Source organism: Hyla sarda, chromosome 1, assembly GCF_029499605.1.
Source record: "Hyla sarda isolate aHylSar1 chromosome 1, aHylSar1.hap1, whole genome shotgun sequence".
In the NCBI taxonomy this organism is placed as follows: domain Eukaryota; kingdom Metazoa; phylum Chordata; class Amphibia; order Anura; family Hylidae; genus Hyla; species Hyla sarda.
Genome location: NC_079189.1, coordinates 380,318,446 through 380,344,707, shown reverse-complemented (window position 1 = coordinate 380,344,707; position 26,262 = coordinate 380,318,446). Strand labels below are relative to the sequence as shown.

Genomic DNA, 26,262 nt, shown 5'->3' with positions numbered 1-26,262 from the left:
AACTCGGTGTTTCACAACCTGTGTGTCTCCAGCTGTTGCAAAACTACAACTTCCAGCATGCACTGATAGACCGTCCATGCTGGGAGTTGTAGTTTTGCAACAGCTGGATGTTTCCCCCCCCAATGTGAATGTACAGGGTACACTCACATGGGCGGAGGATTACAGTAAGTATCCGGCTGCAAGTTTGAGCTGCAGCAAATTTTCTGCCGCTGCTCAAACTGCCAGCGAGAAACTACTGTGAACCCCCCGCCCGTGCGACTGTACCCTAAAAACACTACACTACACTAACACAAAATAAAATAAAAAGTAAAAAACACTACATATACACATACCCCTACACAGCCCCCCCCCTCCCCTCCCCAATAAAAATGAAAAACGTCTGGTACGCCACTGTTTCCAGAACGGAGCCTCCAGCTGTTGCAAAACAACTACTCCCAGTATTGCCAGATAGCCACTGACTGTCCAGGCATGCTGGGAGTTTTACAACAGCTGGAGGCCCCCTGTTTGGGAATCACTGGCGTAGAATACCCCTATGTCCACCTCTATGCAAGTCCCTAATTTAGGCCTCAAATGCGCATGGCGCTCTCACTTTGGAGCCCTGTCGTATTTCAAGGCAACAGTTTAGGGACACATATGGGGTATCGCCGTACTCGGGAGAAATTGTGTTACAAATTTTGGCGGATATTTTCTGCTATTACCCTTTTTAAAAATGTAAAATTTTCGGGAAAACAAGCATTTTAGGTAAAAAAAAAATTTTTTTTTTACATATACAAAAGTCATGAAACACCTGTGGGGTATAAAGGTTCACTTAACCCCTTGTTACATTCCCCGAGGGGTCTAGTTTCCAAAATGGTTTGCCATGTGTTTTTTTTTTTTGCTGTCCTGGCACCATAGGGGCTTCCTAAATGCGGCATGCCCCCATAGCAAAATTTGCTTTCAAAAAGCCAAATGTGACTCCTTCTCTTCTGAGACCTGTAGTGCGCCAGCAGAGCACTTTTCACCCCCATATGGGGTGTTTTCTGAATTGGGAGAAATTGGGCTTCAAATTTTGGGGGGTATTTTCTGCTATTACCCTTTTAAAAATGTAAAATTTTTGGGAAACCAAGCATTTTAGGTAAAAAAATAATAATTTTTTTTACATATGCAAAAGTCGTGAAACACCTGTGGGGTATTAAGGTTCACTTTACCCCTTGTTACGTTCCCTGAGGGGTCTAGTTTCCAAAATGGTATGCCATGTGTGTATTTTTGCTGTCCTGGCACCATAGGGGCTTCCTAAATGCGGCATGCCCCAGAGCAAAATTTGCTTTCAAAAAGCCAAATGTGACTCCTTCTCTTCTGAGACCTGTAGTGCGCCAGCAGAGCAATTTTCACCCCCATATGGGGTGTTTTCTGAATCGGGAGAAATTGGGCTTCAAATTTTGGGGGGTATTTTCTGCTATTACACATTTTAAAAATGTAAAATTTTTGGGAAACCAAGCATTTTAGGTAAAAAAATAATTATTTTTTTTACATATGCAAAAGTCGTGAATCACCTGTAGGGTATTAAGGTTCACTTTACCCCTTGTTACGTTCCCTGAGGGGTCTAGTTTCCAAAATGGTATGCCATGTGTGTTTTTTTTGCTGTCCTGGCACCATAGGGGCTTCCTAAAGGTGACATGCCCCCCAAAAACCATTTGTCGCTCCTTCCCTTCTGAGCCCTCTACTGCGCCCGCCGAACAATTAACACAGACATATGAGGTATGTCCTTACTCGAGAGAAATTGGGTTTCAAATACAAGTAAAAATTTTCTCCTTTTTACCCCTTGCAAAAATTCAAAAATTGAGTCTACAAGAACATGCGAGTGTAAAAAATTAAGATTTTGAATTTTCTCCTTCACTTTGCTGCTATTCCTGTGAAACACCTAAAGGGTTAATACACTTACTGAATGTCATTTTGAATACTTTGGGGGGTGTAGTTTTTATAATGGGGTCTTTTATGGGGTATTTGTAATATGAAGACCCTTCAAATCCACTTCAAACCTGAACTGGTCCATGAAAAATAGCGAGTTTGAAAATTTTGTGAAAAATTGTAAAATTGCTGCTGAACTTTGAAGCCCTCTGGTGTCTTCCAAAAGTAAAAACTCGTAAATTTTATGATGCAAACATAAAGTAGACATATTGTATATGTGAACCCAAAAAAAAATTATTTTGAATATCCATTTTCCTTACAAGCAGAGAGCTTCAAAGTTAGAAAAATGCAAAATTTTCATTTTTTTCATCAAATTTGGGGATTTTTCACCAAGAAAAGATGCAAGTTACCATAAAATTTTACCACTAAGTTAAAGTAGAATATGTCACGAAAAAACAATCTCGGAATCAGAATGATAACTAAAAGCATTCCAGAGTTATTAATGTTTAAAGTGACAGTGGTCAGAATTGCAAAAAACGCTCCGGTCCTTAAGGTGAAAAAGGGCTCGGTCCTTAAGGGGTTAAATAGGATAAAAAATGGTGTGTCTTATTAACAGTATTTTACGTACACTACTTTGCTGTCCTCAGTCCTAGGAGGACGGGAGCTCAATGTCACCCAATTCTAGTGCACTGACGCTTTGCAGGGAGAGCTCGCAGCGGACATGCGCAAATGCTGCAGTGGAACGGTCATGCGCAAGTACTCCAGGGGAATGGTCATGCGCAAGTACGTCAACGGAAATAGGAGGCGGATGTTATTGGGATATGGACAATCACTTCCTGTGACAACGGTTCCTTACTTCCGGGTGGAAAGAGCCGAACTGCACGATGGAGAGTGGCAAATAAAAGCCGGGAGGAAGTGAAGGGCCAGTAAGGCTGACAGACGGCTGTACCGGGAGAACACGGAGGATTGGCCCGGTCAGTGGCGGGCAGGGGGGCGCTCTTTTCGGGCTCTGTTGTTTTCTTCCCCCGACCCCCCCCCCCCCCCGGCTTATTAGTTGGGGTTCTCTTGTTGCTGTCACCTGTGACCGGTTTAGGGGAATAGTCCGGTGGTCTTGTCTGCTCAGAGTGTGGTAGTTGATTATCTAGTACTGGGAGCCATGTTTCTTCTGTACCCTCTCTGTCCACAGCAGCAGTGTTGTGACCGTAGCAGCAACTCTGTGTCCCATCACATGGAGATCTATGGGCTGTATTCTAGAGACCACAGCTGGGACCATTACTGGAGACCAGTGACTACAACTCCCAGAATGCCTTGAGAGATTACAAAGAGTCATTAAAACTGAAGTTTTAATGACTCTCCCCAATAGTAACCTAAGACCATTGTAAGCTGGGACCACTGTACAATATTGTAATAAGGTTCAGGCATCATGATATGAATGACAGGTTGTCTTTTAGTCTGCAGTTTGGTCGATTACTCTCAATAATTGTTCACAGGAATGTTAATGTCAAATTTGTTGCATGATGGGCACTAGAGATGCCCAATAAGACCCCATTGGTCCATTGGGTTTCTGTCATGGTATGGTGTCCCTAATTTAACTGATAAAATGGCAAATTTCTTTTGCCATTTTATCATGTGAGCATGAGCTTAAAGGAGTACTTCTGAATGCTTTGTTTTTGTTTTGTTACGTGCCCAGAATGCTGGCATGAAGGGGAAAAAAAAACTGGTCGCTCAATACATCACACTGCTGCTTAGCCTATAACCAGCCAAGGGGGGACATTGCTGTATCCAATGATTAGCTGAAATGCAGAAAAAAGGCCCCAGCAGAGGCCGGAGCAGGATACTAGGGGCACCAAGGAAGCGGTAGAAAGTCTAGTTTTGTTTGTACAGGTAAACAAAACAAAAAATTAAATTGCATCCTGGAATACTCCATTCAGATGCATTTTTCAACTTCTGCTTTTATTCTGAGATTTATAAGCTAGTTCTGAACTGAAATATGTACAAAACCAAGTTCAAATATCTCATTTCCAGCATTTGAAAGGTTAATATATAGGGACGAGAATATTGTACTTGAAACGCCGGTCATGCAGGGTGGAGTAGCTGCAACACCTGATCTTATAAAACTTTTTCTGTGTGACAAATATATATATAAATAGAATATGCTGTGTTCCAGGTATTTCCTGTTTTTCATTGGGTAGCATAGTTGTCGCTGCTTCATGAACGAGTTTGTTGTGACTCTAAATGCGAATTTTGCCGAGCTTAACTTTGTTCAACCCCTGGCATCAGAGGCCAGGATCAGGATGCTGAGGAACGTAGGAGGTAAGTAAATTTTTAAAAATTTTTAATAGCAGACATTTAACTGCTGAGCCGCGAGGTTTCTGACTAATCGAATCACTGTAACTTTGTTCATCTCTAGCAAACATAATAGCCCTGATTTACTAAGAATAGAGTTTTTATCTTGGAGGGATTTCAGGTTTACTCCGAGTATTTTTCTCCCTGATTTACTAATCTGTCGCCCGTCTCTATTTTTTTTCTGTCGCAGGGAAATTATCTGTCGCCCTTATCACAGAGTTATTAAGCAGGGGAGCGGGTGGCATGCTCCTCCCAGCCATATACAGTGTACTTTTACTTTAATTTTTTTTCAAATAGAAGAGCTGCTGTGGGGAAGATATATAGAATTGCTTCGGAATGTAATATATCTTGCCCCCCCCTGCTTCGCTATATGTCTTGTACCCCACTGTGCTCATATACCCACCACAGCGCATGTGTGTGTGTATATATATTTATTCCCCTGCTATCTTATGCCCCCCGCAGCGTGTGTGTGTGTGTGTGTGTGTGTGTGTGTGTGTATATATATTTATTTCCCCCGGCGCTATCATATATATGCCGCCCGCAGCGTGATCACAATGAACCATCGTTTGTTGAAACCATTGTATGTTGGAGGATCCGTGCAATGTTAAATATAGGACATTGTACCCACCTGTCCCTGCCGTCAACGCTGTCCTGGATGTCGCTGTCCATCGCCGCCGCGTCCCCAGGGAACGTCTGTTGCCTGGGATCATCGTTCCTCATCGCCTTCACTACGCACGCCGCTCCTATTGGATGACGGGACAGCGTGCGCGGCGACGTGATGACGACGGAGAGCGCCAGCGATGCAGGGGATCCCGAAGATGACGACGTCCTGGAGCGCTGCGGACAGGTGAGTGACAATCCCTGGAGCTTACGGGGCACCGTAAACGGCTATCCATCAGCAGCTGAAGCAGTCTGTGCTGCTGGATAGCCGTTTATGCGATGGCCCCGACATACAAATGCATCATATGTTGATGCTTCCTTCAACATGCGATGGCCTCTGAGAGTATATATTCCCCCCCCCCCCCCCCCCCCCCGGCGCTAATATATATTATGTATATGCTGCCCGCAGCTCTCATTGACAAGCATTCTATTAGCAGTGCGTCTGGTCGAGAAGCCGCTGCCCGTTGCACTGCTAAAAGAATCCTTGTCAATGATGGCGCTTCAGAGGCATGTGTATAGAAGTGCTGTGGGGACCTGATAATGCTATATAATCTGGTCTCCACTTCGCTTCTATACACATGCCTCTGAAGCGCTATGGTTGACGAGCATTCTATTAGCAGCGTATCTGGACGGGAATTCGGTGTGCGCTGCTCAAAGAATCCTTGTCATTCATAGCTTCAGAGGCATGTGTATAGAAGCGAAGTGGGGACCAGACATGTAGCGTTATCTGGTAAATACATGCACATGTGCTGCTGGGAGCTTATGATCACGCTGCGGGCGGCATATATATATATAATATATATCTATCTATCGCCAGGGGGAATATATGGTGGGTATATATATATATATATATATATATATATATATATATATATATTATGCATGCGCTGCGGGGGGCATAAGATGGCAGGGGACAAGACATATAGCACAGCAGGGGGCTAGGTATATAGAAGCTGTGGGGAACCAGACATGTACATTCCCCCCAGCAATTCTATATATCTTTCCCCACAGCAGCTCTTCTATTTGAGAACCCCCGCAGGGATCCCTAAATGGCTCTTCAGTACCGGCCATTCAGGGATCCTGGTGGGGGGGATTTGAAAATGAAAGCAAAACACATCATACATCGCTGGGGAGCGGAGCATGCTGACCGCTCCCCTGCTTAATAACTTTTTTGATCAGATCGGGTTTCAGAAGTGAGACCCGATGCGATCAATCCCTCAGCCCTTGTACTACTACCCCCAACATGGAACAGACCTTGTTCCATGATGGGGGTAGGATTCACTCCGTTTTCAGTAATTTCCTGACATCTCAGAGCTATCGGGTTTTGGTGAAGAAAAATTCACAGGTTTTTCCACCCCCTCCTATCTCCTGCCATAGGTCGGTCAGGCTGACCACCGGGGCGGGGGGGGGGGGGGTTAGAGTTCATTTCCCCCGCTTTGCCCACCGATCGAAGTCGGTGCAGAGCGGGGGGGAACACGGGCGGCGAGGAGGGAGCATGGTCCGGCTTACCCGGACCTGTGGAGGCGGCATCCACGAGCCGCTCTGCAGCAGGAGGAGCGGCGGGGAAGGCTGCAGTGAAGATCGCGATAAGTGATCTTCACTGTGGCCTTCTAAATGCTGTGAGTTGTAGTTTTGCAACATCTGGAGGGTCACAGTTTGGAGACCACTGTGTAGTGGTCTCTAAACTGTGGTCCTTCAGATGTTGCAAAACTACAGCTTTCAGCATGCACTGACTGTCTGAGCATGCTGGGAGTTGTAGTTTTGCAACATCTGAAGAGGCACAGTTTGGAGACCACTATAAGGTGGTCTCTAAACTGTAGCCCTCCAGATGTTGCAAAACTAAAATTCCCAGCATGGCCAGTCAGTCAGGGATGCTGGGCATATAGTTCTGCAATATCTGGCCCTTGCAGAACTACACGCCCCCAGCATCCCTGACTGTCTGGCCGTGCTGGGAATTGTAGTTTTGCAACAGCTGTAGACACACTTTTTGGGAAACACTGAGCTAGTCTGTTTCCTAACTCAATAATTCCAACCCGTGTACCTCCAGCTGTTGCAAAACTACAACTCCCAGAATGCACTGACAGACCGTACATGCTGGGAGTTGTAGTAATAGCTGGAGGCACATGGGTTGGAATCACTGAGCTAGAGTCTGTTTTCTAACTCAGTGGTTCCCCACCAGTGTGCCTACAGCTGTTGTAAAACTACAACTCCCAGCATGTACGGTCTGTCAGTGCATTCTGGGAGTTGTTGTTTTGCCACAGCTGAAGGTTTGGGGCGCCCCCCCCCCCCATGTGAACGTACAGGGTACATTCTCACGGGCGGGTTTACAGTGGGTTTCCTTCGAGGAAACTTGCTGTGAACCCCTGCCTGTGTGAATGTACCCTAAAAACAATACACTAACAAATAATAAATAGTAAAACACTACACATACACCCCCTTACACGTCCCCCCCCCCCCCCCCCCAATAAAAATGAGAAACGTCTCATACAGCAGTGTTTCCTCCAGCTGTTGCAAAACCACAACTCCCAGTGTTGCCGGACAGCCATAGACTGTCCTGGCAGGCTGGGAGTCTTGCAACAGCTGGAGGCACCCTGTTTGGGAAACACTGCTGTAGGGTTTTGGTGGAGACAAGCACCATCCTTGTAACCGGGTTCACCCCTATTGCAAATTCCTAATTTAGGCCTCAAATGCGCATGGCGCTCTCACTTCGGAGCCCTGTCGTATTTCAAGGCAACAGTTTTGGGCCACATATGGGGTATCTTCGTACTCGGGAGAAATTGCGTTACAAATTTTGGGGGGATTTTTCTCCCATTACCCTTTTGTAAAAATGGTAAATTTGGGGGAAAAAACTGCACTTCATTTACACATCTGAATTTAACGAAAAGTCGTCAATCACCTGTGGGGTGTAAAGGCTCAGCGGACCCCTTGTTACGTGCCTTGAGGGGTGTAGTTTCCAAAATAGTATGCCATGTGTTTTTAATTTATATTTTTTTTGCTGTTCTGGCACCATAGAGTCTTCCTAAATGTGACATGCCCCCATAAACCATTTCAGCAAAATTCACTCTCCAAAATCCCATTGTTGCTCCTTCCATTCTGAGCCCTCTACTGTGCCAGCAGAACACTTGACATACACACATGAGGTATTTCCTTACTCGAGAGAAATTGGGTTACAAATTTTGGGGGTATTTCTCTCCTATTACCCCTTGTAAAATTTCCAAAATTGGATCTACAAGAACATGCGAGTGTAAAAAATGATTTTCAATTTTCTCCTTCACTTTGCTGCTATTCCTGTGAAACACCTAAAGGGTTAACAAACTTACTGAATGTCATTTTGAATACTTTTAGGGGTGCAGTTTTTATAATGGGGTCATTTATGGGGTATTTATAAAATGAAGGCCCTTCAAATCAACTTCAAAACTGAGCTGGTCCCTGAAAAATTCCGATTTTGAAAATTTTGTGGAAAATTGCTTCTGAACGTTTAAGCCCTCTGATGTTTTCCAAAAGTAAAAACATGTCTCCTGTATGAGGCAAATATAAAGTGAACATATTGTATTTGTGAATCAAGATATAATTTATTTGGAATGTCTGTTTTCCTTACAAGCAGAGAGCTTCAAAGTTAGAAAAATGCAAAATTTTCTTTTTTTCATAAAATTTGGGAATTTTTCACCAAGAAATGATGCAAGTATCGACAAAAATTTACCACTAACATAAAGTAGAATATGTCACGAAAAAAGTTTCGCAATCAGAATGAAAATTAAAAGCATTCCAGAGTTATTAATGCTTAACGTGACAGTGGTCAGATGTGCAAAAAATGCTCCCGTCCTTAGGGTTATAATGGGCTCCGTCCCCAAGCAGTTAAAGAAGTAATGTGGCGGGACTTTTTATGGTCCTGCTGCAAAAAGTAAAAAAACAAATACTAACTCACCTTAAGAAATTATATGGGTCTAATGGTGGAGGAGGATGAGGAAAAGGCCAATCTACTAAATGACTCCTCCTACTGTATTTACAAAGGAAAATCCAATGTCAGATAACAGGGAAGGGAACAAAGTAAATTCTACTGCAAATCTTGCCTTTTTAAGCCAAGAAAAAGTGCAGTGCCACCTTAGTAACATAAAAACATACATCACCGTGCCCAGATAGCCTCTGCCCCAGGGTTTTGCAAGAATTAAGTACCTTGCTAGACAGACCCTTCTTTTTTTATATTTAAAGATTTCATAATGACAGGGATTGTTCCACAGGACTGGCACTCAGCAAATGTGGTACCAATATTCAATAAGGGGTCAAAAATGGATCTTGGGAACTATAGGCCTATAAGTTTAACATGTGTTGTGGGTAAGATGTTTGAGGGTTTTCTGAGAGATCTTATTCTGGAATATCTTAATGAAAATAACATTCTGACACAGCAACAACATGGGTTTATGCGGGATCGGTCCTGTCAGACTAATCAGATCAGCTTCTATTAGGAGCTCGGGTTAAATGGGTTAGCAACTGGCTCAGTGACAAGAAGGGGGAGGGTATCAATGGAACTTACTCTGGTTGGGTGACAGTTACTAGTGGGGTACCGCAGGGGTCATTACTGGGTCCACTTTTCAATATATTTATTAATGACCTTGTAGAGGGATTACAGAGTAGAATTTCTATATTTTCAGATGACACCCAACAGAGTAGGGTGATAACCACAGAGGATAACATATTACAGAGGTATCTGGGGAAGCTTGAGGCTTGGGCACAGACATGGCAAATTAAATTTAATGTGGATAAATGTAAGGTTATGCACTTGGGCCGTAAAAACATGTACAATTATGTGCTAAATAATTAGGACATTAGGTCAAACTTCTACTAAAGACTTGAGGCTACAGGTGGACAGTAAGATCAACTTTAGCGATCAGTGCCAGGCAGTGGCTGCCAAGGCTAGCAAAGTCATGGGATGTATCAAGAGAGGCATAGAGGCCCGTGACAAGGACATAGTTTTACCTCTGTATAAATCCTTAGTCAGACCACATATGGAGTGTTGTGTCCAGTTTTGGGTGCCTGTGTATAGGAGGGACCTGGCTGAACTGGAGAGGGTGCAAAGGAGGGCGACAAAGATAATTATTGATATGGGAGGATTACAGGACCAAGACAGGTTATTTATTTTAGAGAATAGACCTCTTAGAGGTGATCTGATCACAATGTACAAATATATAAATGGACAGTACAGAGATCTTTCTAGTGATCTTTTTATACCTAGGCCGGTAACTATGACAGGGGGGCATCCTCTACATCCAGAGGAAAGAAGGTTTCACCATCACAGAAGGGGATTATTTACTGTAAGAGAAGTGCTATGGAACTCTCTGCCACATGATTTTGTGATGTCTGACTCAATAAACAAGTTCAAGGGTGGCCTGGGTGTTTTTCTAGAGAGTAATAACAATACTAGTTATAAATAAATTATGGGGATAGAACGTTGATCCAAGGATTTAATTTGATTGCCATATTGGAGTCGGGAATACATTTTTGTCATGTGGCAATTGGAATCAGTTAAGTTTTTTTTTTTTTTTGTTTTGTTTGGGCCTTCCTCTGGATCAACACAGTAGGGTGTTGGGTTGAACTCGATGGACTCGTCATTTATTTTTTTTTATTTTCAACCTTACAAACTGTTACCTGGAAAGGTTACATGACCTTAACATGTATAAGTTTTGTCCTGCAACCCGTGTACTAGTTTAGTAGCTCTTCTCTGAACTCTCTCCAGAATATCAATATCCTTCTGGAAATATGGGGGGGGGGAGAGTGGAGATATCATTGGTTTAACACTGTTATTGTGCTGTTGATTTGTTCCAGGACTTGTCTCCATTTCTCTTGAGACTTATGCTTCAGAAGAGTTTTCTAAAATTGAGTAGATTTTTGCTGTAGTCATCAATTTATTGTGCAATTTGTCGCAGCACCCCCAATTTGACATACACCTTACCACAACACAAAGGTGTAGAAAAATAATTTCCCTACACCACCCTTGATAAATCTTCCCCCCCCCCCCCCCCCCCCCATGGTCTCCAGTACTGCGCACAATACAGCACTTCCCTCTTTCTACTGCTAATACCTCTTCCTATACACCCAAACATTCTGCTGCTCTGACATTGTCTGTTTACCTATGTCTACTGAAATAATGACCCCTAAATCCCTTTCCTCAGATACTGGCCCTCATTTACTAAGTGTTGGGTTTATCTCTGAGTGTTTCTTGATTTACTCCCTGTATTTTTCTCCCTGATTTACTAATGTGTCGCACGGGTTACAAATTGTCGCACGTAAATTGTATATATGCCCACGGCACAGCGCAATCATATGCCCCCAGCAGTGCATGTTATATGCCCCCCGCACAGCGCAAACATATGCCCCCAGCAGCGCATTTATATACAGTATATATGCCCCCCGCACAGCACAAACATATGCCCCCAGCAGCGCATGTATATACAGTATATATGCCCCCCGCACAGTGCAAACATATGCCCCCAGCAGCGCATGTATATACAGTATATATGCCCCCCACACAGCGCAAACATATGCCTCCAGCAGCGCATGTATATACAGTATATATGCTCCCCCCGCACAGCGCAAACATATGCCCCCAGCAGCGCATGTATATACATATGCCTCGAGCGCTATCAAGGACAAGTATTCTTTTAGCAGAGCATCTCTCCGGGCAGCCGCTGCCCGATGCTCTGATAATGCTCCGCTTGTCAATCATAGCGCTTCAGAGGCATATGTGTATAGAAGTGAAGTGAAGAGCAGACAAAGCCTGAGTAATGTGGTCAGGAAAATTTGGTAAATATGTGTGAAAGTAAGCTTTTGGTCGGGAAACGCCCCTCTTTAGGCTTTTCAGCAGGCCGAGTCGGGTGGTTCGGGAATTAGTGTCGCAACATGACGCACATTGTCTGCGCCATGGCCTAGACAATGTGCGACAACATAAACCTGACAAATGCTGTCGGTTTGATGATAGTAAATGAGGGCCGCTGAGTTTAGGACTGTATCACATAACCTACCCTTGGGTTTTTACACCCCAGGTGCATTATCTTGCATATAAAGATGCTCATAAATGAGAGCTTTTACATATTTATTTTTTTTATTTTTAGGTATGTGCTTTCTCTAAACTTGTAAAAATGGGAGATGTCACCAATCAAGTCAGAGGAAAGTCCTTAAAAGATGAGGATGACTTTAAGAAAAGTCCTAATAAAAAGTCACATTTGGGTCATGAATACCATGGAAAGAAACTGGAAAAGGACTCTCCGAAGTCTAAAGCCATCCCAGTAATTTATGGCAGCAGTCCACGGAATGGGCCACATCAGAACGTGGTTGAAAACTTCAGTCCTGTTGGGAGATCGGGCAACAATCCCAAGGATACTGTAAAACAATGGTCAGCAGAAGAGCCAAGGAGTGATTCTGATAACTGGAGGGAGCGTCGATCACAGAATTTTAACAGATTAAGGAATAATTCAACGAGCGAGTCAGGAGAATCCACCAGATGGCAGGACATTGGGGAGAGACGTAACCAAGTCGGGAGGCAGCAGACCCACAAAGAATCTGCCTCTGGAGATTTGTCTGATGATCACTCCGGAGTCTCTGGTAGCGAATCCTAATTTATGGTGAAGGCTTATATGTTTGCTGGAAATAGTTTTAAATCATTATATGCTAGAAATGTTTGTTGTGGATTTTCATGCATGCATGCATGCAAATACAAAAAGCCTGCCTAGAAAAATTGTTCTTCCTTTTGTGTTATTGAGTATGTTCCCAAAGATTTTCAACTGCCTCTTCTGCCGATGTCAGTTGATTGATATGCAGCAGGAGCTACACAGGGCCACTGCAGGCAGACGAGCCTTGCCTTTCAATCAGTTATGCAACGTAGGCAGAAAGAGGCGCTGCGGCCCAGAGCAGACCCAGGCGCTGCGGCCCAGAGCAGACCCAGGCCTGACCCCCTAGGGCTTATAAAGCTTACATTTGTAACTATAAAGAAGCCAAGTGTAACTATAAATATATGCCTAGAATATGCTTGTGTAGCCCTCGTGCATGGTGTGTGCAGCTTCACAAGCATATTCTTGCTGACAGTTGTGCTTTAAAGGGGTTCCTTTTGACCTTAAATGAGCACTGTTAGATACAAAAAGGGTTGATATGTTGTAAAGCATGCAAAACAAATAGATTTTGCAATTACTTTCATTAGAAAATTTTCAGTATTTCCTACTGAAAAAGCCAGTCAAACTGCCCCCTGCCTGCTTGGACACATACTAGTCCTGCTGTGTCCATGCATAATCACCTATGTCATGGACACACTTCCTTGATTGACAGCTGTGAGTGCAGGACTCACACCTGGAGGAAAAATCCTCCCACTGTCAGCTTGTGTCCCGCTACTGTCAGTGAGGACAAGCTGGGAGTTGTAGTTTGCCTAATGCTAGGGGACATGTGAGCAGACAGCATACTGAGGGAGGGGGCAGAGACCTTCACAGTGAGGCCACGCCCCCTCCCTTTGAGAGGAATTCAGACTAGTGAGCTAAATTAAAAGTGTAATAAAAAAAAAAACTGTGCTAGACACATAAAAATTACATGGTCAGGATTAGGTACAGAGTAATATATTTAAAAAAAAATTTTTTTTTGTTGGATCTGACAGGTATGCTTTAAGGACCAGGCCAATTTTCATTTTTGCTCTTCCATTTTTTCCTCCTCCCCTTCTAAAAATCATAACTACAAACCCATATAACGGCTTGTTTTATGCAGGACCAATTGTACTTTGTAATGACATCAATCATTTCATAAAATCTACAGTGAAACCGAAAAAACAAGTGTGGGGTGAAATTGAGAAAAATTCAATTTTATACATTTATGGGGAAATTTCTATGCAGTGAACTTTCTGGTAAGACACCTTATCTTTATTCTGTCGGTCGATACGGTTACAAGTAGGGGTGTGAATCGCCAAGAATTTGGCGATTCGATTCGAATCGCGATACCAGTGTGGCGATTCGATATATCGCGATATATCGCGATACCGTCTAGGTGACGATACATCGCGATATATCGCCCACCTGGGAGCATTCATAGATCCCAATAGACGCCGCTGTCAGCTTTGACAGCGGCGATCTAGTACTCCGGTGCACACTTTTTTTTATGTTATCCCGTCCGGGCTGCAAAATAAAATAAAACGCACTTTATCTTACCTGCCAACGAGCCCGCGGAGCTCCGGTACAGGTGTTCGGTCCCCGGGCTGTATTCTTCTTACTTCCTGTTAGTCCGGCACGTCACATGGAGCTTCAGCCTATCACCAGCGGAGGCGGGACATCGCTGCGGCCAGTGATAGGCTGAAGCTCCATGTGACGTGCCGGACTAACAGGAAGTAAGAAGAATACAGCCCGGGGACCGAACACCTGTACCGGAGCTCCGCGGGCTCGTTGGCAGGTAAGATAAAGTGCGTTTTATTAAAAATTCCACATCCCTAAAAGAATCGATTCAAAAATATTTTGAATCGATTCTGTATCGGCAAATGAAAAATCGCGATTATCGCGAGAATCGATTTTTTCTTACATCCCTAGTTACAAGGATACCCAATTTATGTAGGTTTTATTTTACTACTTTAAACAAATTATAACTACATGCACCAAAACTTGTATGTTTAAAATTGTCATTTTCTGACCCCTATAACTTTATTTTTCCACATACAGGGCTATATGATGGATAATTTTTTTTGCGCCATGATCAGTAGTTTTTACCAGTACCATTATTGTTTTGATCACTTTTTATTTAATTTTTTTTCTATGGTAAAGAAAGTGACCCAAAAAATGCACAATTTTGAACTTTGGTATTCTAAGTGTACGGCTTTTACGCTCGCGGTGCTACCACATATGATTATTATTATTATTATTATTTACATTATTTTAAAAAATGGGGAAAAGGGGGTAATTCAAACTTATTTGCGAATGGGTTAATTCATAGCGGGCTATAATATGCAATCTTGCCATTGCATACACTGTTCAATGCTGAACTTTGGCTCAGCATGGATCACTGTTATCGGTGCTGCTGCTCTAGCCTGCCATGGCTGGCTGGGGACATCAGAGCACCAATCGGATGGCAAGGAGGTTAATGCCAGGATTTGGCCCGATCGGCGATGTCCAATATTAACCGTGGGTCCTGGCTGCTTTAGCAAACGGGACCCACTAGGTATGAAGCTTGTAAGCACACTTCAAACCACGGTAACAGAACCAGGGTGTACAGATACGCCCTCGGTCCTTAACCTATTGGGGACCAATTGCGTCCTGGTACTTAACCCCTTATGGACTCAGGGCGTACCTGTACGTCCAGAGTCTGCTCCCGTTTTATAACATGGGCCACAACCAAAGTTAAACAATGCGTCTAAAGTGACAGTAAAACATTATCGGTTAGCTCAGGGGGCTGTTTAGGATCATCGCGGCATCCCAAACACCTGTAGGACAGCAGGAGGGTCCCTTACCTTGCCTCCTGGTGTCTGATCACCGAATGACTGCTCAGTGCCTGAGATCTAGGCATGAGCATTCAAGCCGCAGAATCATTGATCAATGGTTTCCTATGAGAAACCATTGATCAATGTAAAAGATCAGTGTGTGCAGTGTTATAGCCCCCCTATGGGAGCTATAACATTGCAAAAAAGGTGAGTTAATAAAGATCATTTAACCCCTTCCCTAATACATTTGAATCGCCCTCTGCATTTCCGATCACTGCCGCTCGCCGGGCAGTGATCGGACCGCGATGCCTGCTGATATCTATCAGCAGGCATCCCGTGGCAATGCCTAGGGGGGTCCCCCCCCATATTGTCGATCGCAGCAAATCGCAGGTGAATTCAGACCTGCGATTTGCCGCGATCCGGGCAAATCGGGTCACTGGTGACCCGATCTCCCGGAAAATAAGACTGAAGGATAGGAGCGCAGTGGCAGTGTTGCCACCCCCTCCTATCCCCTGCCATTTGTCGGTCAGGCTGACCACCAATGGCAAGAGGGGGGGTGGGGGGTTAGAGTTCATTTCCCCCCCGCTCTGCGCACTGATCGAAGTCGGTACAGAGCGGGGGGGAACACGGGCGGCGAGGGGGGGGGACATGGCCCGGCTTACCCGGACCTGCAGAGGCGGCGGCATCCCGGAGCAGCGGCGGCAGAAGGAAGAGCGGCGGCCAGAAAGTGCGGCTGAGAAGGCTGCAGTGAAGATAACGATAAGTGATCTTCACTGTGGCCTTCTAAAAGCTGCAAAACTACAACTCCCAGCCTGCCCACACAACCAAAGGCTGTCTGTGCATGCTGGGAGTTGTAGTTTTGCAACATCTGAAGTGGCACAGTTTGGAGACCACTATATGGTGGTCTCCAAACTGTTGCCCTCCAGATGTTGCAGAACTACAACTCCCAGCATGCCTGGACAGTCTGGGCATGCTTGGAGTTGTAGTTTTGCAACATCTGGAGGGCTACAGTTTGGAGTCCACTGTTCTTCCCCAGTTGTTGCATAACTACAACTCCTAGCATGCCCAGAATGTCCAGGCATGCTGGGAGTTGTAGTTCTGCAACAGCTGAAGGGCTTGATATTGCAGAACTACACGCCCAGCATCCCTGACTGTACAGGCATGCTGGGAATTGTAGTTTTGCAACAGCTGTAGGCACACTGGTTGGGAAACACGGAGCTAGTCTGTTTCCTAACTCAGTGATTCCAACCCGTGTGCCTCCAGCTGTTACAAAACTACAACTCCCAGAGTGCACTGACAGACCGTACATGCTGGGAGTTGTAGTCTTGCAACAGCTGGAGGCACATGGGTTGGAATCACTGAGCTAGAGTCTGTTTTCTAACTCAGTGGTTCCCCACCAGTGTGCCTACAGCTGTTGTAAAACTACAACTCCCAGCATGTACGGTCTGTCAGTGCACTCTGGGAGTTGTCGTTTTGCCACAGCTGAAGGCCCTTCAAATCCACTTCAAAACTGAACTGGCCCCTAAAAAATTCCGATTTTGAAAATTTTGTGAAAAATTGGAAAATTGCTTCTGAAATTTTAAAGGGGTATTCCAGGAAGAAAAAAAAAAAATAATAATAATTTATATAGATAGATAGAGAGATAGATAGATAGATAGATAGAGATATATATATATATATTTAATCATAATAATAATAATGATAATGATAATGATGATAATGATGATAATGATAATGATAATGATAATAATGATAATAATAATATTATTTTATTTTCCAGAAAGTTAAACAGATTTGTAAATTACTTCTATTAAAAAATATTAATCCTTTCAGTACTTATGAGCTTCTGAAGTTAAGGTTGTTCTTTTCTGTCTAATCTCTGATGACAAGTGTCTCGGGAAACACCCAGTTTAGAAGCAAATTCCCATAGCAAACCTCTTCTAAACTAGGCGGTTCCCGAGACACGTTTCATCAGAGATTACTATGACAGAAAAGAACAACCGAAACTTCAGAAGCTCATAAGTACTGAAAGGAATAAGATTTTTTTTAATAGAAGTAATTTACAAATTTTTTAACTTTCTGGAACCAGTTGATGTATAAAAAATTTTTTTTTTTCCTGGATAACCCCTTTAACCCCTTCCCGCTATTGGACGTATGCATACGTCCAGGCGAATTACACGTTCGCGCAAATGGACGTATGCATACGTCCAAGCGATCTCCTGCTCTGCCGCGGGCAGCGCAGGAGATCGCGGGTGGGACTCAGCTGTCAATCACAGCCGGAGTCCCACCGCAGCTGCCGGGGCCGCGATCGCGCCGGTCCCGGCAGCATTAACCCCATAGATGCCGTGATCAGTCTGATCACGGCATCTATGGTGTTTGCAGGGGGAGCGCTCTCCCCCTGCCCATCAATCGCGGCGCCGCGATAAAATAAGGGGGATCGGGGGTGTCCAAGACACCCTCGATCCCCCTTGAAGAGATAGGAGTGAGGTGGCAGGGTTGCCACCCCTCCTATCCCTGCTATTGATCGGCGGAGCGGCCGACCAATAGCAGACTGGGGGCGGGGGGGTTAAAGTTCGTTTCCCCGCGCTATGCCCGCCCATCGGTGTCCGGGCACAGCGGGGGGAACCGTATAGTAGCGGCGGCGGCGGCGATCACTTACCCGGCGGCGGCTGTGATCACGGCGGCGGTGGAGGTGAGTATGGCGCCGCGTGTCCATAGTCTGTTGCCTAGCAACATCTGCAGGGCGACAGTTTAGAGAGTGGTCTCTAAACTGTCGCCCTCCAGATGTTGCAAAACTACAACTCCCACCATGCCTTGACAGCTGTTTGCTGTGTTGGCATGCTGGGAGTTGTAGTTTTGCAAGATTTAGAGGGGTTCAGGCTAGAGATCACTGACAGTGGTCTCTAAACTGTAGCCCTCCAGATATTACAAAACTACAACTCCCAGCATGCCCAGACAGCAGTTTGCTGTCTTAGCATGCTGAGATTTGTAGTTTTGCAACATCTGGAGGGCCACAGTTTAGAGACCACTGTCAGTGATCTCCAGCCTGAACCCCTCTAAATCTTGCAAAACTACAACTCCCAGCATTCAGGAACAGCAAATGGCTGTCTCGGCATGCTGGGAGTTGTACTTGCGTGCATCCAGCTGTTGCATAACTACATCTCCCAGCATTCTCTTTGGCAATCAGTACATGCTGAGAGTTGTAGTTCTGCAACAGCTGGAGGCACACTGGTTGGGAAATACCGAGTTAGGTAATAGGTTCTATTACCTAACTCAGTATTTTCCAACCAGTGTGCCTCCAGCTGTTGCAAAACTACAACTCCCAGCATGCACGTTCTGTCAGTGCATGCTGGGAGTTGTAGTCCCCCCCCCCCCCCCCCCCCTCCCATGTGAATGTACAGGTTACATTCACACTGACGGCGGATTACAGTGAATTCCCTGCTTCAGGTTTGAGCTGCAGCAGCCGCAGCTCAAACTCCTAGCGGGAGACTCAGTGTAATTCGCTGTCAATGTGAATGTAACCTAAAAACACTACACTACACTAACATAAAATAGAGTAAAACATTACATATACACACGTACACTGCCCCCCCCACCACCACCCCTTCCCCCCCAATAAAAATGAAAAACGTATCCTACAGCAGTGTTTCCAAAACGGAGCCTCCAGCTGTTGCAAAACAAAAACTCACAGCATTTCCGGACAGCCATTGACTGTCCAAGCATGCTGGGAGTTTAGCAACAGCTGGAGGCACCCTGTTTGAGAATCACTGGTGTAAAATACCCCTATGTCCACCCCTATGCAAATCCCTAATTTAGGCCTCAAATGCGCATGGCGCTCTCACTTTGGAGCCCTGGCGTATTTCAAGGCAACAGTTTAGGGTCACATATGGGGTATTGCCGTACTCGGGAGAAATTGTGTTACAAATTTTGGGGGGCTTTTTTTCCTTTTACCCCTTATGAAAAGGTAAAGTTGGGGTCTACACCAGCATGTTAGTGTACAAAAATGTATTTTTTTTACACTAACATACTGGTGTTGCCCCATACTTTAAAATTTCACAAGCGGTAAAAGAAAAAAAGCCTCCAAAATTTGTAACGCATTTTCTCCTGAGGACGGAGATACCCCATATGTGTGCGCAAAGTGTTCTGGGGACGCACAACAAGGCTCAGAAGGGAGAGTGCACCATGTAAATTTGAGGTCTAAATTGGTGATTTGCACAGGGGTGGCTGATTTTACAGCGGTTCTGACATAAGTGCAAAACAATAAATACCCACATATGACCCCATTTTGGAAACTACACCCCTCACGGAATGTAATAAGGGGTACAGTGAGCATTTACGCCCCACAGGTGTCTGACAGATCTTTGAAACAGGGGTCTGTGAAAATGAAAAATAAAATTTTTAATTTACACAGCCCACTGTTGCAAAGATCCGTCAAATGCCAGTGGGGTGTAAATTCTCCCTGCACCCCTTATTACCTTCCGTGAGGGGTGTAGTTTTAAAAATGGGGTCACATGTGGGGGGTCCACTGTTCTGGCACCACGGGGGGCTTTGGAAATGCACATGGCCAAATTCTCTCTCCAAAAGCTCAATGATGCTCCTTCTCTTCTGAGCATTGTAGTTCGCCCCCAGTGCACTTCACGTCCACTTATTGGGTATTTCCATACTCAGAAGAGATGGGGTTACAAATTTTGGGGGGTATTTTCTGCTATTATCCCTTGTAAAAATGTAAAATTTGGGGGAAAACAAGCATTTTAGTGTAAAAAAAATATTATTTTTTTTACATATGCAAAAGTCGTGAAACACCTGTGGGGTATTAAGGTTCACTTTACCCCTTGTTACGTTCCCCAAGGGGTCTAGTTTCCAAAATGGTATGCCATGTGTTTTTTTTTTTTCTGTCCTGGCACCATAGGTGCTTCCTAAATGCGGCATGCCCCCAGAGCAAAATTTGCTTCCAAAAAGCCAAATGTGACTCCTTCTCTTCTGAGACCTGTAGTGCGCCAGCAGAGAACTTTTCATCCCCATATTTGGTGTCTTCTGAATCGGGAAAAATTGGGCTTCAAATGTTGGGGGGTATTTTCTGCTATTACCTTTTTTAAAAATGTAAAATTTTTGCTAAACCAAGCATTTTTGGTAAATTTTTTTATTTTTTTTACATATGCAAAAGTCGTGAAACACCTGTGGGGTATTAAGGTTCACATTATCACTTGTTACGTTCCTCAAGGAGTCTACTTTCCAAAATGGTATGCCATGTCGTTTTTTTTTTTTGCTGTCCTGGCACCATAGGGGCTTCCTAAATGCGACATGCCCCCCGAGCAAAATTTGCACTCAAAAAGCCAAATATGACTCCTTCTCTTCTGAGCATTGTAGTTCGCCCGTAATGCACTTCAGGTCAACTTATGGGGTACCTCCATACTCAGAAGAGATGGGGTTACAAATTTTGGGGGGTATTTTCTGCTGTTAACCCTTGCAAAAATGTGACATTTGGGGGGAAACACACATTTTAGTGAAAAATTATTTTTTTTTTTTTTACATATGCAAAAGTCATGAAACACCTGTGGGGTATTAAGGCTCACTTAATTCCTTTTTACGTTCCTCAAGGGGTCTAGTTTCCAAAATGGTATGCCATGTTTTTTTTATTTGCTGTTTTGGCACCATAGGGGCTTCCTAAATGCAACATGCCCCCAAAAAACCATTTCAGAAAAACGTACTCTCCAAAATCCCCTTGTCGCTCCTTCGCTTCTGAGCCCTCTACTGCGCCCACCGAACAATTTACATAGACATATGAGGTATGTGCTTACTCGAGAGAAATTGGGCTACAAATTCAAGTATAAATTTTATCCTTTTACCCCTTGTAAAAATTCAAAAATTGGGTCTACAAGAACATGCAAGTGTAAAAAATGAAGATTTTGAATTTTCTCCTTCACTTTGCTGCTTTTCCTGTGAAACACCTAAAGGGTTAAAACACTTACTGAATGTCATTTTGAATACTTTGGGGGGTGCAGTTTTTGTAATGGGGTCATTTATGGGGTATTTCTAATATGAAGACCCTTCAAATCCACTTCAAACCTGAACTGGTCCATGAAAAATAGCGAGTTTGAAAATTTTGTGAAAAATTGTAAAATTGCTGCTGAACTTTGAAGCCCTCTGGTGTCTTCCAAAAGTAAACACTTGTCAATTTTATGATGAAAATATAAAGTAGACATATTGTATATGTGAATCCAAAAAAAATTATATTTGGAATATCCATTTTCCTTACAAACAGAGAGCTTCAAAGTTAGAAAAATGCAAAATTTTCAATTTTTTTCATCAAATTTTGGGATTTTTCACCAAGAAAGGATGCAAGTTACCACAAAAATTTACCACTATGTTAAAGTAGAATATGTCACGAAAAAACAATCTCGGAATCAGATTGATAAGTAAAAGCATTCCAGAGTTATTAATGTTTAAAGTGACAGTGGTCAGATGTGCAAAAAAGGGCTGCGTCCTAGAGGTGAAAATGGGCTGTGTCCTTAAGGGGTTAAGCCCTCTGGTGTTTTCCAAAAGTTAAAACATCTCAACTTCATGATGCAAACATAAAGTAGACATTTTGTATATGTGAATCAAAATATTATTTATTTAGAATGTTTATTTTCCTTACTAGCAGAGAGCTTCAAAGTTAGAAAGATGCAAAATTTTCAATTTTTTCATAAAATTTTGGAATTTTTCACCAAGAAATGATGCAAGTATCGACAAAATTTTACCACTAACATAAAGTAGAATATGTCACGAAAAAACAATCTCTGAATCAGAATGAAAAGTAAAAGCATCCCAGAGTTATTAATGCTTAAAGTGACAGTTGTCAGAATTGCAAAAAATGCTCCTGTCCTTAGGGTTATAATGAGCTCCGTCCCCAAGGAGTTAAACATATACATTTTCCTGCATGTAGTTATGATTTTTTCCTGAAGTACAACAAAATCAAACCTATATAAATAAGGTATCATTTTAACCGTATGGACCTACTGAATAAAAATAAGGTGTCATTTTTATCGAAAAATGTAGTGTAGAAACGGAAGCCCCCAAAATGTACAAAATGGTGTTTTTTCTTCAATTTTGTCGCAGCAATGATTATTTTTTTCCGTTTTGCTGTAGATTTTTGGGTAAAATTAGTCATTACAACGTAGAATTGGTGACGCAAAAAATGTTGTCATATATGGATTTTTATGTGCAAAATTTTAAGCATTATGATTTTTTTAAAAGTGCAAAAAAACGGAAAAACCCTGAGTCCTTAAGGGGTTAAAGACCAAAGGCGTACCTGTATGCCCTGGGCCTGTTAGCTCGTGAGCACGCTTCAAAGCCTGCTGAGTGCGCTTCAAACCCAGTGGGTCCCGACTGCTAGCAGCAGCCGAAACCCAGGATTAATGCCGGGCACCGCTGATCGGTCCGATGCCTGGTATTAACCCTTTAGAAGCCGCAATCAGCTGAGAGGTCGGCAGGAGTTCCCATTCAGGCTGGAGCAGCAGAGCACTGATAGCACTGATCAATGCTATGGCATATCATTGATCAGTATATGCAATCAAGATTGCATGTTATAGCTCCCTATGGGGACTAAAAAAGTGAAAAAAAAAGTTAATAAAAGTGAATTAGCCCCTTCCTAATAAAAGTTTGAATCCCCCTTGCGTAAATGTCCAAACTATTAAAATATAAGGGTAGTTAAACCGCTTGGTCGATTTCGTACACGTAAAAAATAACAAAGTCCAAAATTGTGCATTTTTGGTCACTTCATATATCATAAAAATAGCAATAAAAAGCGATCAAAAAGTCCCATCAAAACAAAAATGTACTGATAAAAATTACAGACCACAGCGCAAAAAATGAGCCCTCATATAGCACTGTATGTAAAAGAAGTTATAAGGGTCAGAAAAGGACAATTTTAAACATGCTAATTTTGGTGCATATAGTTATACATTTTTTTTTTTCTTTTTAAGTAGTAAAATAAAATAAAACCTACATAAATTGGGTATCTTGTAACCATATGGACCTGTAAGGTGTGATTGTTAACGAAAAGTGCACTGTGTAGAATTTTTTTTTCCCGTAGATTGTTATAAAATAAGCAGTGTCATTACAAAGTACAATTGGTGGTGCAAAAAACAACCCCTTATATGGGTCTGCAGGTGCAAAATTGAAAGTTTTGATTTTTGCCTGCAGAGTGGACTTAAATACACTAAATTTAATTTTAATAATGGAAGGGAATATCGGGTGAGGAGGGTGAAAACATGTCAATTTCTGTGTTGTAAACTGGATGGTTTCACCCAACAAAAACTGATTTCCCTTGGTCTCGGTAGTAGATGGGGAACAGAGTCCCTTTTTGTGTGGTCCCACTTGACAGCTCCTATTAAAATAAATAGGATCTTTAGGTCAGGACTTAAAGGGAAAACTGTCAGCCTGTTCACCCACACTGGGTTATAGTGCTGGTGAACAGGAGTTCAGTGTGGGTTCACTTACTAAAATACATCCAGTAGGTCCTGAGATGTCTACCAGAAGATCCTCCTGCTAAATTTAGTGAATTGTACGTGGTCGTTGTTTGTGACTCCACATCCTAGTGACTTGAATTTGCTGGTCACGTGCATGCCCTGCTCTTTGCATAGAGTGCATGTGTCGACTGAGCACTCAAGTAACCAGTGACTCTACGTCACTAGGATGTGGAGTCATAGACCATGAATATGTAAATTAAACTTTCTCTATCAGCTCCATTGGGGGACAGACTCTGGGTATATGCTGCTGTCTCTAGGAGGTGTGACACTATGGTAGCCAAAAAGTCGGCTCCTCCCTGCAGGATATACCCGCCTCCAGGCCACTGAGCAATTCTGTTTTTGCTTGGGGTCTTAAGGAGGTGGACATGGTCTGGTTTTCTCAAGACCAAGTGTCTTATTTTATTAGGTTTAGGGACTGTTAGTTCTTTATTGCTTTTTATTTCAGGTGGGGACTCGGGAACGCAATGTTCACTGTTTCCTGATTGCGAGAGGTGGCAGGCATCTTGGATATACTGTTAACCTCCTCTCGCCAACAGTCAGTGCTTGGGGTTGTACCTCATGGGTCCGGTTCCCCCTACCTCCCTGTTCGCCTCGCTATGAGTTTGGCTTGCCGCAGGTGAAAATGCTGACTGAAGACTACAGTCTGAAGACTTCCTTAGGTAAGTTCTTCAGCATAGGTGAGTGTTTTTTTTTCTCCCTAGGTCTTGTAACAGCTGGAGATCCTCTGTTTTTTTTTGGCCCTATCCTTCAGAGGCTGGACTGGCTGGGGGATACTTTTCCCTGCAGGGGGAGTAATTTTTTATTATATTGGGGGGGGGCAGTGGAGCTTGGGGCAGTGTTTTGTCTATATGGGCACTTTATTAGAGGCGTGTGTTACTTTCACTTCGGCAGCCGCGGCTGCCGACGACACTTCAGCCCGCTCCGTTCCCGGGCGCACAGGACTCTACAGGCGGCGTGTGTGCGCTCGCGGTTCGGAGCGGGCGCCATTACAGGAGTCCCGCAGTATATCTTCTCGGCCCGGCGGACATTAGCTCTGGCCGCATAAGCGCCTCAGCAGCGCGAAAAGGGCCACCAATCAGTGCTGTGCGCACGTTGGGGCCGTGCAGGGGCCAATCACAGAGCTCCTGGCTCTGACCGGCCTCTTCCTCCTATTGGCTGGCATTTTTTTTCTCTCTCAGCATGGTGCATAGTTCTCCGCACAGCAGCTGCCTCGGGACACAGACTCTGGGTTAGACTGTTCATTTTTTGACTGTTAGTGCCCAGAACTGTTCCTCCCTCCAAGCAGATTCCGGGAACATTAGTTACCTATTACGCTTGTAAAAGCTGCTCTGCAAAAATGTCAGATTCTGCTGAACCCACTTGTCCTGCCTGCTCCACTGCTCCCCCAGACCCCCCTGCTATTTCTAACCCAGGTGCCCCTTCAGACCTGGTGGGTTCAGCTGCCCCTCCAGCCTGGGTTTCCTCTCTCTCCCAGTCTTACAGGTCTCACGTTCTGTGGTGACTGCCTTGGAGAGGTCTACCCTTCACCGTCCCTCTAGAAGGTCCCGTTCCCCTTACGCTTCGCATAAGCGTAATAGGGGTGTCTCCTCTGACTCTTCCAGGAGTCTACTGGTAGGCACGGGCGTTCCTCTCGCAGGTGTCTCCCGACCACTGCTTTAGGCCACACGCGTCACTTTTCTAGAGGACGTTCCCGTGGTCGCCGCTCTGGCTCTCCTGAACCTCGTACCAGGTCGGAGTCTCCCTCTTCCAGAGCCGCCTCAACTCGTTTGCACTCTCCTGGAGAGCTAGCGGCCGAGGGTTCCGATTCGGCATCAGATTCGGAGGACCGTTTGGACTCAGTGGACACGGTGAACACATTGGTTATAGCCATAAGAGACACCTTAAACCTAGAGGACCCAGGAACTTCGGACACAGCTCCAGAAGTATCCTTTCATCATGCCCGTCCGGCACCCAAAGTGTTCAGCTCTCACGCTGAATTTGAGGCCATTCTAGAATCTTCCTGGAAGCACCCTGAGAAGTTTCAGGGACTGAGGAGAGTCCAAGCGCGATATCCTTTCGCCAAGGACCTTGTTTCCAAAGTGACTTCCTCTCCGTTGATGGATCCTCCCGTTTCCCGCCTCTCTAAAGCTCCTGCAGACAAAAAGGTTGAGTCTTTAGCGAAGTATCCCTTTGAAGCAGCGGGTTCTTCCCTGCTCCCTGCTTTCACCTCCACCTGGGTGTCGAAGGCCCTCCCGGTGTGGCAGTCCTAACTCCGTCAGGGCATTCTTTCAGGTTCTCCTCCAGAAGAACTGTCTGCTCTGGCCCTCCAATGTTCCAAAGCTGGAGATTTCCTGTGTTCTGCTTCCTTGCACTCAGCTCGCTGCGCTGCCTATGCCACCGGTAATTTAGTGGCCCTCTGTCGTTCCATTTGGCTTAAAACTTGGAACG

General features: G+C 44.2%; 1 protein-coding gene across 1 annotated transcript in view; it reads left to right on the top strand.

The window, feature by feature from the left end:
• Positions 1-2,657: 2,657 nt before the first annotated feature.
• The window catches only part of TUT7 (terminal uridylyl transferase 7), a 108,375-nt gene continuing 84,770 nt past the window's right edge, over positions 2,658-26,262 (top strand). Inside the window, exons 1-2 of the mRNA XM_056566469.1 lie at positions 2,658-2,861; positions 12,000-12,489. Of these exons, the coding sequence (XP_056422444.1) occupies positions 12,027-12,489 (463 nt within the window). The 5' untranslated portion in view covers positions 2,658-2,861; positions 12,000-12,026. The remainder of the gene's footprint in view (positions 2,862-11,999; positions 12,490-26,262) is intronic.